A 14,002-nucleotide genomic window follows, 5' to 3' on the forward strand; every position below is an offset into this window, starting at 1 on the left:
ATTTGAAAACTATGCCCTTTCCCAGTAAACCTCAGCCCCTTGTAGACAAGGCAAATAAAGTATCTAAAACACATAATAAATGTGGTGCATAGCATGTAGTACCTTGGCTATTTATGTACACTAACTGATTTCGGACTGCCCTTTGACTATACATCCAGGCGGTCCATCATTAACCCTGCAAGGACATATATATATATATATATATATATATATATATATATATATATATATATATGTTATAGCCTCTCCAAACGACATGTATAATAAAAAAACACCAAAGTGTGTCCATTCCTGAGCCAAGGAAAATAGTTAAAGGAATCCAGAAATCTCAGGACTTGGGCAAGAGGCCAGAGAAGATAAAACATATAAAAAATCATACTCACCAGTCCAACTCTTGCTTCAGCTAGCGGATGTCCTTGCCACACGTGACCGCTGAGGCCAGTCAGGTTCCAATCAGGTAGATTTGACCTTTATTCTACATGTTGGTACAATTATGGCAATTCCAAATATGTCCATTTTTATCTTTGACAATCTTTGCACATAAAATTTTTTTTAGATTAAGGGTCTACGTAGTAAGCTGCAGTAAAAAAGCATTGCAGGAAAAACCACGGTGGCAGCGTATCACGTTTTTTCCCGCCTTAAACATATTTAATTTCCTATCTATGCCTTCTAAGAACCATATTATTGATTATCTTTTCTTAATTTCTGGGGCAGGTATGGTTTGATGTTTTTTGTGGGGGTTTTTTTGAACACTTTTGCAACACTTTTTGATACCATTCTCTATTAATGGTAGTGTTCTTAGGCAAAATTGGGAGTAAGCTCGCTTCCTTGGATGACACCACGCATGAATGTTCTCAGGATGCTTTACTGTTGGCATGACATAAGAGTTATAATAGTGTTCAATTTTTTCATCTCTGGACAGTTCAGCAGTAGAAGGCCTGTGCTGCCATAAAAACCGTTGGCACCACAATTACATTACGCAGATGCCAGTGCAATAGCAGAGAAGCCTATCAGCATTGGTTGTGGCATCTATAGGGTTAAATATCCATGGCTTTATTAACAATCTCAGCTCTTACAGAGAGAGTCTACCTGCGAATCATTGCTGAGTACTGGCGTGTGCTGATTCTGAGCTTGTGCGATGACTGTCAAGGTGCTTTACCAACCTCAGTGCCTGGATGTAAAGTTACATCAAGGGTTGGGGGGAACTAAAAGGAAAGATTCGTCATTCATATATTCATTCATATGAATGAGGTTAAGCTGCAGTACCAGGCACGACCACAGACAAAAGGGTGCTAAACATAAGTAGGGTTTAGCTCCTTGATTTCTCTATAGAGGGATACTATGAATAGATGAGTATTGCACAGAACATGCTGGAGGAGATGACACATAATGGTGTGATGTGCACTGCTGTTCTACGATTTGTTCAAGCCAGTTGAGCTGTTTTGCTTTTTTTTTTTTTTTTTTTTTTTTTATAACTAACAGACGATGACGCCTCATACTATGAGGTAACGGGCAGCAAGGTTTGTGCTGGGAAACATAATGGATGCCAATTCCTCCATCTCATTCCACTAATTCTGTCCTATAAATCCAGTATGCTCCGCATCTCAGAACCTGAAGTCTTGTCGCCCCTTACCCCAAAACCTGCTGCTATCCCACATTGGGGTCAGTGACTAGGGCAGGTGTTGGGCACCAAGCCATTGTCCTGTCATCATGGAAAGAAAGCTTCTATGATGGCCACTCTGCCGGGGACCACAGGAGGTTCCTGCAAATTGGATGTGTGGGTATATTGTAGTTACAATAGGATTTGCCTCTTTCATTTCTTCACATCAAAGATTGGTGCTGAGTGCTGTGTCAATGGGGTCAGTCTGATGCTGAGAAGAAGGGGTCAAGAAGCGGGCGCCTTGTGCGTTCACGAGGAATGTGATTGGGTTAGTGCCCACATTTACTAATTGTGAGGATTACAGAGAGTCTGCCATGTGCAAAATGTCTCCCAAATCAATAATAGTGAAAAGTAGGGGTCTTTAATAAGGGCTGAAACATACCTTTGTAGCCACAAACTAACAAAACAAAGCAGAGAAAATCATCTTTCTATGGATCATTTCTATGGATAAGCCTGTTAGTTCACTTGTCGACAGGTCTAACTTGTCAGATTTACCTACAGACAGCTACAGGTTTCTTTGGCTCCAAAACAAGGCAACACCCCCGATGCACTTACATTATCTTTGCATTGCTTCATTGGTCTGTGACCACACAGGTATGCTTCTACTTCTATGAAATCCCCAGCATGGCACACAGCATTATTGGTATAGGATTTACTTTAGACCTCACAGACTCCCTAAAATAGGCACTAGATTTATTACAGTGTGTTGGAGAACGAGAAAAAGTCAAAATTTTTGCACAAAAATAGCATGTAGAACAATTGCAGCATTTCTCACACTTTGTAAATGTGGACAACTGCCATGCAATGCACGGAAAATCGTCCCTTAAAGGGAACCTGCCAACATGAAAATGCAGTCTAATCTGCCGGCAACATCATGTTATAGAGAAGGAGGAGCGGAGCAGAGTGATTATATAATTTTATGGGGAAACATTTAGTATAATGTGTCATTTATCTTTGTATTTCTCTGTTATATGTATGAAGGAGTAATTGAGTCCAGTGATCGGACCTAACATTGAATAATAGACTCCCCTCTATAACTGTGCATACAGAGATAACTGTCAATCACTGTTTACACCCCTAAAAGCATATGAAAAAAACCAGAGAAATTAAAGAGGACCTTTCACTGATTTGGGCACATGCAGTTCTATAAACTGCTGGAGAGTCGACTGTGCGCTGAATTCAGCACACTCTTTGCTTTCCTGTTATGTGCCCCGGAAAGAGCTATCTATACCGATAACTCTTCACAGTCAGAAGCGCGTTTCTTAGTTGGTTCAATTGATTAATTTAGGACACAATTTTATGTCAAAATTTTATCACACTACGCCGCACCTATTCTCTGTTAATATATGCTGACTTGCTGAGCAAGTTGAAGAATTTTATGTCAAACTAGATGCACCAGAATCACATTTTGGCAAATTTAATGCCAGGATTGAGTCGTAACCACAGTAGTAAATCTGCCCCAATATGTTTGTGCCTTTAATGTCTGGACAGTTCTATTTGAACAGGTCTCAATAACAAAAACCTGGATTGTAAAGACCACTTTCCAGAATTTTAATCAGATCCAGGAACCCAAAAGCTTCATCCTCAGCTGCCTGGTCCATGAATATCAGACCTGGAACAAAGATGGATTCTGACTGGCAGAGAGAAGCTGCAGGGTTAATGTCAACAATGCAGATTCATTTGCCATCTCTTCTTTGGTTCGCTTGGAGAGGGTGTTCATAAAGAAAATGAGGGGTTCTGTAGCACAAATCTAAATGGGTTCTCTTTTGTGGTTCAGGATCATTCTACCCTTCTCCACACTGAGGGATTGAAGGCATTTACCCTTCTTTCCTTGTTGATGAAAATTACCCTACGCAGGTTTATACAGTTGATTGTGATTTATTCTATTTGAACATGGACGCACCTTAATACAGGCTTGTAGAAGCCAAAGGAATCATCTCTATCATGTCATGCTCAAGCATAGGGACCCCATTCTAGTGTTAGTGCAAGCTTCAGGAGTAAGGCGTTTTTTCTCTATTCTCAGTAAGATCCTCCGGGAGAATGCCGATGGATATATATACTAAACTCACATAGTTGGATCCCACAATAATTATGACTGTCAATCTGACATATCCTCTGCCTGGAGTTGTCAGATGTACAGCAGCTGCTTAACCCCATAATACATGGAACAAGTGAACCTGCTGTACATGACCCCAGACCCTGGAAGGCACCATCAGCCCTATTGCGTGCGAGCACAACAACATAGAAGGAAACTTTATCTTTTAGCTGTGTATTTAATTGCTACAATGTAAAACATGCTTTCACAAACATCCTGGCCTGCCCAGGAGACCTGCAGAGCATCGCACTAGGAAAGGGAGCTGCAGATAATATAGAGAAAGTGCTGACAGACCTGGATGAGCGCTGAGTGACAGTGAGCTGTGCCTCAACCTGCCCACCTCAATTCTTTATGTCAGCATCATGTTTTGTTTAAAAGATTCAAGAGCCCCTTAAGTCAGTCAAGGGTCACAAGCAACCCACCCCCCAATCCTGCCACTCCCCCCCCCCCCAAAGTACTGGATATAATACCATTTTAACCCTTCACAAACCATGTTTTGAACTTTTAACTTTCAGACTCCGTATCTCAACATCCACTACAGCTTCGAACATGAGACTACTATCATTTTATAGACAATTATCTTGGCTATCTCATACATAAATTTTACTTGCAACTATTTAGCATATAATTAGGTATGCAGATTCTTGTCATGTAACTGTATTGTTACTGTTTTGCTCCTGGTGGTGGAAAAATCTTTTTCTTCTTGTATACTACAAATTATACCGTGTTCTCACATTCAGTGTGTTATCAGGTTGATTCCCAAGTGAAATAAAGGATCAGCATTGAAGAAGATTTACCAAGAAACAGCATCATCTAGCTCATTTATATTGGTCTCTCGGCCAAGAAATTTTCCAAAACTCAACATGCAAGTGCCCTGACAGTTGGAAGAGTATGAGATGAAGTCCATCCATCCATTAAAAAGTCAAGAAATGGATGTCCAGGCAAAATATTGGTGTTAAAAAGCCAGCCATCACAAGTTCTATCAGTTCTGGTGCAACAAACACGGCAGTGGAGGTTGCTCGTAGGATTTGTAATAATGAGATCACATACGTACATGCAATCACTGCGCGACATGTGTTACAAAAGTCTGGAATGGTGGCCTGAAAAAAAGGTCAGAAATCCTCGACTTCAAAATTGTCATAAGAAGCATCGGCTCAAGTTTTCAAAAAAGTATGAAAAGCGGACATTAGAAGATTGGAAATAGGTGATTTGGAGGAAGAAGACAAATGTCAATAGACTGGTTTCTGATGGGTACAAATAGGTCTGGAAGAAACAGGGAAACAGGGGGCTAACAGATTGAGAAATTAAAGGAACTGTAAGGTTTGTGGAGGAAGCCTGATATGGGGTTGTTCCACTACCAAAGACGTTGAACCGGGATCGAAGGGGGACTTGAAGCTGAGGTATATGTTTCCTACAAGATGAGTTAATTTGTACTCTCAAGTACTATGGGTATGAAAAGGACGACATAGTATTCCAGCAGGACAATGACCCAAAGTGAAGAAATGGTTCAATGGCAATGAAGTAGAGGTGCTGGATTGGTTCTCAGAACTCAACCCAATCCAACACTTGTGGGTAGAGTTGAAGAAAAAGCTGTATTCGTACCATAGTGAGTCGACCAGTGTTTACCAACATTGGGAACTGGGATCACATTGCAGTTGAGACATGCTTGAGTCTGATCAAGAGTATGCCCAGAAGGATTCACGCAGTGTTGAAAGCCAAAGTTGGATTAACATAATAATAAAAATTTTAATTTAGATTTTAGGAGCAAAACAGTAATAATTCAGTTACATGACCAGAATCTGCAGAACCAATCATATGCTAAATAGTTGCAAGTCAAACTTATGTATGAGATAGCCAAGATGATTGTCTATAAAATGATGGAAGTCTCATAATTGAAGCTGTAGTGGATGGTGAGATATGGAGCTTGAAAATCAAAAGTTCAGAACACTGTTACCTTTTTGCTCTTCAGTACATCTTATTCTCCTTGCAGTGTCATCAGAATTATGAGACCATGAAGTAAACTCCCTGTCCAGTCTGTCAAGTAACTACATCATGCTGAAAAGTACATTAGTCTCACATATTCTACATAACAGGAATGACACCTGGAGAGTAACTGCCTGCTGGATATGGCTTCACTGAAATACTGCGGCCTTCTCTATATGAATCAGCCAGTAAATATAGAGGAGCAAGTGCCCTTGTTCTGCTTTTGTACAAAGATGATTCCTGTCTAAACAGCTTAATGTGGTCAGACCTCCCTGGACATAGCTCCTTTATGGCTCCATGTGGTCAATGTGGGAACAGCTGGCATTCGTGCCTTAAAGGGGTTTTCTGGGTTGAAAATATTGATGACTTATCCTATTCTATTGGTGGGGATCCAAAACCAGACTCCTCCACTGATCAGCTGATGACAGCAGCCACTAGAACCTGAACTAACACAGCTCTGTGTAATGGCTGGGCTGGTTTTTCAGAGCTTACCTCCCATTCATTGTGGTTCTGATTTAGCACCACAAGCCAACATCCTATGTATTAAATCTTGACATCTCTAAAACAGTTAACAGTAAAGAACATAGTGGGTTTAGACATCTATAAATGAATTGACCATAGTTATACAGTATATAGAGCTGATGATGCTTCACGAATCATACAAACGTCACTTATCCAGGTGGTCCTAATCTGTGCCTCATCCAGGGCACACACAGAACTTATCGTCACAGCTCTCCTCCTGGAATTGGAGGGCTCATCTTCCTATCTATTTTAAGTGAAATAAACAATGGCTCTTTGCTTAGAAACATCTACTTTCTGTTTATCACCAGTACACTCCTACATTTTAGGAACTACATCCTTTATGATCCAAGTGTTGTTTCATTTACTCTTCTAGCCCTTTGCAGGGAAACATAATCCAGATGTGGGTGAACCCTCTAGCTCACACCCTAACACAGTAATGGTCCCAAATTACAGCAACCCATTGAAAAAGGCCAGAAGGCTCGGAATAATGGTACATGGTCAGGGTGGCTAGAATCTCAAGCACTTCTCCTGGACTGGTACAGGCTCATGGAACCTGAGGGGTACTTGATGGTGGTGGTAGAATAACCATCGAAACATGTCCTAGTTGTTGTAAGTAGGTTTGAGCGATTGGGATTGGAAAAGATCGGATTCCAATCGGCGATCGAGTAAATTTCACGATTGGAATTCCAATCCTGATCGTTTTAGGTGGGATCGAGGTCGGAGGTTATTTCCCACAATGCTTTGTAACTGGCCAAGCATTGTGGGAAAAGCTAACAATGATAGCTACTAGAGATGAGCGAGTACTATTCGAAACTACTGTTTCGAATAGCAAGCTCCCATAGGAATGAATGGATGCAGCCGGCACACAGCCTGTGCCGGTGTCCGGCCGCTTAACCCCCTGCGCGCCGGCTGTGTCCATTCATTCCTATGGCATAGCAGGGAAGATACAGAAGAGTATACTGGACTCTGCTACATCTGCATTACTGTACATTGACTTGTCTATCTACTCTTCTGCTTCGTCCCTGCTTTACCGTATACTCAGCTCTGCTACCTATACCCAACAGTGCAGACATAGTTTCTCAAAAGCATGCACAAAATATTAATCTTTTCTTAGAGCTCCCAGTGGAATACTACATTCTTACAACAAGGAACCAAAACTCCAGCAGAAGACAACTCCACATCATCTTTAACTGCAGAGCCCAGCATGTTCCAGTCTAACAGTGATCTATGATAAAGTCCATAAAACATTCAGGGTCAATTGATATTGATCTCTAAGGAATGATGGTAAAGGTGGCTGGTCACTTCCTTCAGAAACCATAATTCTTCCTTTACTGATTACTTGATAAATCACATTTGTGTCTCCACCTGTAATTCAGTTCTGCACCTTCTAAAAAGCTGTCATAAAGGAGACAGAAGAGACTAAGATCAGGATGTTATTATCTCATTGTTCTGACAACATAATGACACTTTCTTGCAGGAAATAAGATTATCCACATCTTAGACATGTAAACAAAATGACACAGACCTTCTCCATCTTGCAGAGCAGCTTATAGCAGTATACTGTGTATAAAGAATATATAGTGGAGATGGGAGGAAAAGTAGCTCTATAGAGGCCAAGGGTCTCACACACACTGTGACATAGTGTGGCAGATGGAGTGTGTGTTCTGCATCACTTACACCAGATTTCAGGCATAAATGATGATAAATCAGAGACACCCCCTCCTCAACCTTGCCATGCCCCCTTTCCAGGAAAGGCAGAGTACACTTAAAAAATGCGTGACTTTTTATGCCCTCTATGTCAGAAAACTGACGTACAAGGTATAATAAATCTAATCCAGTGTCTTTACCAGAAAAATAGTCCAGAATAGTCAGAAGTATAATGCAAGATGTAACTCAGGATCAGTACAGGGTAATATAAAGTATGTATATAGCGACTCCCCCACCAGAATAATCCAGAATAGTCAGAAGTATAATGCAAGATGTAACTCAGGATCAGTACAGGGTAATATAATGTATGTATTTAGCGACTCCACCACCGGAATAGTCCAGAATAGACTGATGTATAATGCAAGATGTAACTCAGGATCAGTACAGGGTAATATAAAATATGTATATAGTGACTCCACCACCAAAATAATCCAGAATAGTCCAACGTATAATGCAAGATGTAACTCAGGATCAGTACAGAGTAATTTAATATATGTATATAGCGACTACCCCACCAGAATAGTCCATAATAGTCTGACTTATAATGCAAGATGTAACTCAGGATCAGTACAGGGTAATATAATGTATGTATATAGTGACTCCCCCACCAGAATAGTCTAGAATAATCAGAAGTATAATGCAAGATGTAACTCAGGATCAGTACAGGTTAATATAAATGTATGTATATAGTGACTCCCCCACCAGAATAGTCCAGAATAGTCAGAAGTATAATACAAGATGTAACCCAGGATCAGTACAGGGTAATATAATGTATGTATATAGTGACCCCACCACCGGAATAGTCCAGAATAGTCAGAAGTATAATACAAGATGTATCTCAGGATCAGTACATAGTAATATAATGTATGTATATAGCGACTCCCCCACCAGAATAGCCCAGAATAGTCAGAAGTATAATGCAAGATGTAACTCAGGATCAGCACAGGGTAACATTCTATATGTACACAATAGGGCAAATTTATCATGCATTTATCATATTATTTATACTCCAGTTTTCTGGCATACAAAGTTGCAATTTTTTTGCTTAAGTCAAATTATGCCCCTTTTCTATTCCTATAAGGGGGCACAGCGTGGGCAGGGCCAGTAGCCTCACTAGATCTATCATCATGTATGCAGAAATCTACACTATGAGCTGGTGTCCATTTGAATCTAGGTACACAACCCTACTGGCGAATGCGTCTTATGTATAGCATACATCTCATTATAAATGTCAAGCTTTGTTTCCCGGTGTTCAATACTCTGGTCCTAATAAAATCACCTTCACTGATTTCACCACCAGAATAGTGGGTGCAGCTCTGGTGTATGATACATGGTGTAATTCAGTTCCTTAGGGAGATTTATCATTGTAGGAATTTTTAAAGTCAGTTTTCTGGAGTCTGCATTGGAGTCATTGGTGTTAAATTTATCAAATGACACAATGTTTTATAAGTAGATGTATCTATATTTCAACAAAGGGGGAATCAAAATGCTGTATCAGTACGTTAAGTCCATAGTCGAATACTCTCAGAGTTGTAGAGAGCAAGGCATCTCAATATTTCAGACATGACTATATTTGGGTATACACAGTGGTATGCAAAAGTTTTAGGCAGGTGTGAAAAAAATGCTGCAAAGGAAGAATACTTTCAAAATAGAATTGCTAATAGTTTATTTGTGTCAATTAATAAAATGCAAATTGAATGAACAAAGGGAAATCAAAATCACATCAATATTTGGGGTGACTACCCTTTAGAGAAGTTCTGGATGATATGACCCCCACAAAGTCCTGATCTCAGCATCAGCAAGTCTGTCAAAGATGAAGAGAAGACAGGATTTCAGCAAACCTATCCCTTTTCCTTCAAAATAGCATCAATTCGTCTAGATACATTTGCACACAGTTTTTGAAGAAACTTGAAATGGAGGTTGTTCGAAACATCTTGGGCAACTAATCACAGATCTTTGATGGATGTACACTTGCTGAAATCCTTCTGTCTCTTCATGTAATCCCAGATAGACTTGTTGATGTTGAGATCATGACTTCGTGGGGGTCATCATGTTCAAGACTCCTTCTCTACAGGGTGGGCACACCAAATATTGATGTGATATTTCTCTTTGTTCATTCAATTTGCATTTTATTAATTGACAAAAATAAACTATTAGCAATTCTATTTTTGAAAGCAATCTCCTGCCTAAAACTTTTGCACAACACTTTATGAAAGACAGATATGGAGAGACAAGGATAGCACATACAGAGTCTCAGGATAGATAGATAGATAGATAGATAGATAGATAGATAGATAGATAGATAGATAGATAGATAGATAGATAACCTCCAGTAATATAACCTGAACAAGATTTTGGGTAAATTAGCCAAGTCATTTTGGGTAAATTAATTCTGTAGTCTTAAGAATAAGTGTCCCTTTAAGAAACAATGGCCTCCAGCCCATTCAGGTGGGTTAGTTGGCCATGTCCTGTCCTGTGTACATGGAGGAGGGAATGCCAGGACTTGCTGCCATACAGGAATGTGTTACCTGCAGAGGTGGGGTTGTGGTACAGCAGGTCGGGATGGGGGGTCAGCCAGAGGACAGTTATATGTAGAGAGGGTGGAGTGGGCCCAGGTAGATTACACCGCCCAGGGCACCCAGTAAGAGGAAGAGAATTAGGAAGCTATGTGATATAACACTTCAAACACAGACACGACGGGAATTAAAGGAAACGTGAAACACAAATCTGTCTATAAAACATAAAACACAGCACTTACAGGATAAATCTCCATGTAACCCTGGGTAAATCCTCTGCTGTTCTTACCTTATTCTGATCCTGAATTACTCTGTTTTTACTCAAGTCACACACAGGGTTGCATTTAAATGTTAAATCATGCCATATATACTAGTCACATCCAGAGCTGCATTCAACCTTCTGCTGTTACGTAATGTCTTATACTCCATTCACATCCAGAGCTACATACCACCTTCTGCTGTAACGTAATGTCTTATACTCCAGTCACATTCAGAGCTACATACCACCTTCTGTTGTTACATAATGTCTTATACTCCAGTCACATCCAGAGCTACATACCACCTTCTGCTGTTACGCAATGTCTTATACTCCAGTCACATCCAGAGCTACATACCACCTTCTGCTGTTACGTAATGTCTTATACTCCATTCACATCCAGAGCTACATACAATCTTCTGCTGTTACGTAATGTCTTATACTCCAGTCACATCCAGAGCTACATACAACCTTCTGCTGTTATGTAATGTCTTATACTCCAGCCACATCCAGAGCTCCATACAACCTTCTGCTGTTATGTAATGTCTTATACTCCAGTCACATCCACAGCTACATACAACCTTCTGCTGTTACGTAATTTCTTATACTCCAGCCACATCCAGAGCTACATACCACCTTCTGCTGTTATGTAATATCTTATAGTCCGGTCTTATTCAGACCTGAAGTCAAACTTTTGCTGTTCCATAATGCCGTATACTCCAGTCACAATTCTGCTAAATTATTCTGACTAATATTCTTTTATCAGGTTTTTTCATGTTTTTGTTCATCACTTATTGGTAATCCAGATATATTATCATTTCCAGTTGGTTCAGGTGATTACACTTTACTATTGCTCAAGTGCTCTGTACTTACTATTGGTCTTACTGATCATATTTATTATAGGTCTGGTTGATCTCTATTTACTATTGGTCCATGTCATCATTATTTACTATGTGTCCAGCTGGTCACCATTTACTATTGGGTAAGATGATCACCATTTTATATTAATATTTAATTTTGGTACGGGTGGTCATCATTTCCCATTGCTCGATGTAATTATCATGTATGGTTGGCCATCATATACTGTTGGTTCAGGGGATCACCTCCATTTGTCATGGACCCATCTTTACTGTTGTTCTGGTGGTCAATACTTATTTTCTAGAAGGTTATTATTTACTATGACAGTTGGTCCAAGTGATCATTTACTATTGGTCCATGTGGTCATAATTTTTTATTGATTCAGGTGATTACTATTTATTATTGGTCCATTTGCTTACCATTTACTATTGCTCCATTTACTACTATGTAGGTGATCACCTTTCCCTGTGGGACAAGAGAGCGCCATTCTATTGGTCCAGATGATGATCATTTAGTATTGGTTCAGATTATCCCCCTATTTACTATTAGTCCAGACAGTAATCATTTACTGTTGTTCAGGGCGGCACTACTTACTGTTTCCATGTGAGTCCTTGTGATTTTGGGCTGAGTGGTTGAGGTTGTAAGCCATGTTTCTTTTCCCCTCCTCCACATTATGGAGCTAGTAAATGGCAGGTCTCCATTGGCAAGGCTCAGACATGCACTTTAATAGACTTTGTTCTCATAACTGGACCTTGGCCACAAACAACAGATAATCTGCCAAAGAACAGAGGAATTTAAACAATCAACCTGGCAAAAATCATAGTGTGTAATTCCATAGTGTGCACAATTCCAAACACTATTATGCTCTATTACATGGGAAAGGACAATATAAGAAAGCAACTAACATCTTGCAGCACCAGTAACATGTAATATGCCTTCAATGGTCCTGACAGAAGGGTCACATGTTATACAATGCTAGGTACACATAACATAACGACAGAGGTCAGTGTCTCGGTGATGTGCCTTTGGGCTACAGGATGTACGATGTTGGCTACACAGAACATGAATACAAAAGTCAGTTATATATATATGAGGTTCCTGTGATGTACAATGTTAGGTATGTATAACACAACTGTAGAGGTATGTGATGTATGGTAGGGTCACATATGATGTAAAGGTCAGTGACTTTGACTGATGTCAAAGAGTCGAATGAAAAAACAAACAGATGAAGTGTTGTTCAATATTATCGACTGTGCAGAACTCAGTAGTATCTTCATTTCTTTCCATTCTTGCAGGACTTGTGCGGCGCCTCCACCTGTGACACTCTGGGAATGGCCGATGTGGGCACCATGTGTGATCCTAAGCGCAGTTGCTCAGTGATAGAGGATGATGGGCTCCCTTCAGCGTTCACTACGGCTCATGAGCTTGGTGAGTCCTCCAGAAACAAGGCATTTTGGTCAGGAGAGAAGGAAGCGAGAACTGAGCACATACTATTTACAATGTATGTAACTAGATTGGACTGGTAGAACATCCCATAACATGAATTTATTTAGTTTTACATTAATGAGCTTTCTAATCCTAATAATTCTCCATAATCATTATGTAACTTATGTAATCATTATGTTGTTATGACATTTTATTTACTTTTTGGTTCTATTTTGCTACTGTTTTTTCAAGCTGTCTGCTTGCTGTCAGTGAATTGAATAACACATTGCTTGTATTCAGAGGCTGAAAATCCATCCTAACCTAATACTTCTTATAATGCCACAACAATTAGGGGAATGGGTACTTTACCTGGGGATTTGCTTACCCCCTGTAATAAATAATGTAAATAAAAGTGAAAGTTTTTACATTTGTATCAAGTCCAGGAAGTCTTCTAAATCACTTATATGTGTTTGTAGGGGCTGTTACTGGCATGGTCAGTATAGGTTTTTTGTGCAGCCATGCTGTGAGAAAGTCAACTTTTGACTAAAGCCCAATGGGGCGTCCCATAACAAAAACACTGCGGGAGAAACCACGGCAGCAATGCATCGCGGTTCTTCCCACAGAGCTTTAGACAGAAAGTTGGAAGAGGTTTCCTCTGGTTTTTCTTTTCCAGTCATACTTATGCGGAAACCGCTTGCATTTCCACAGGTATAATTGACATGCTGTGATTTCCAAAACCGCGCTGGTTTTAGAAATAACGGCATATCCGCACCATAGTTTTTTCCACAAAGTGGGCATGGGATTCAGCCTTAGGCCTGGTTTACATCTGCGTTGGTAATCCGTTCAGGGGAGTCCGCATGGGGACCCCCACAAACGGACTATCGAATGCATTGGCAAGTGGTGTGCAGTGAAAGCACATGGACCCCGTAGACTATTGTGGTTCGTGTGCTTTCCTCACAGTTTCTGCTCAAGTTCGCATG

The 14,002-nt window shown here is 40.2% G+C and overlaps 1 protein-coding gene across 1 annotated transcript in view; it reads left to right on the forward strand.

The window, feature by feature from the left end:
- The window catches only part of ADAMTS15 (ADAM metallopeptidase with thrombospondin type 1 motif 15), a 45,780-nt gene that overhangs the window by 15,241 nt on the left and 16,537 nt on the right, over positions 1 to 14,002 (forward strand). Inside the window, exon 2 of the mRNA XM_075280103.1 lies at positions 12,893 to 13,025. Within this exon, the coding sequence (XP_075136204.1) occupies positions 12,893 to 13,025 (133 nt within the window). The remainder of the gene's footprint in view (positions 1 to 12,892; positions 13,026 to 14,002) is intronic.

This window comes from Leptodactylus fuscus, chromosome 6 (genome assembly GCF_031893055.1).
Source record: "Leptodactylus fuscus isolate aLepFus1 chromosome 6, aLepFus1.hap2, whole genome shotgun sequence".
NCBI lineage: Eukaryota > Metazoa > Chordata > Amphibia > Anura > Leptodactylidae > Leptodactylus > Leptodactylus fuscus.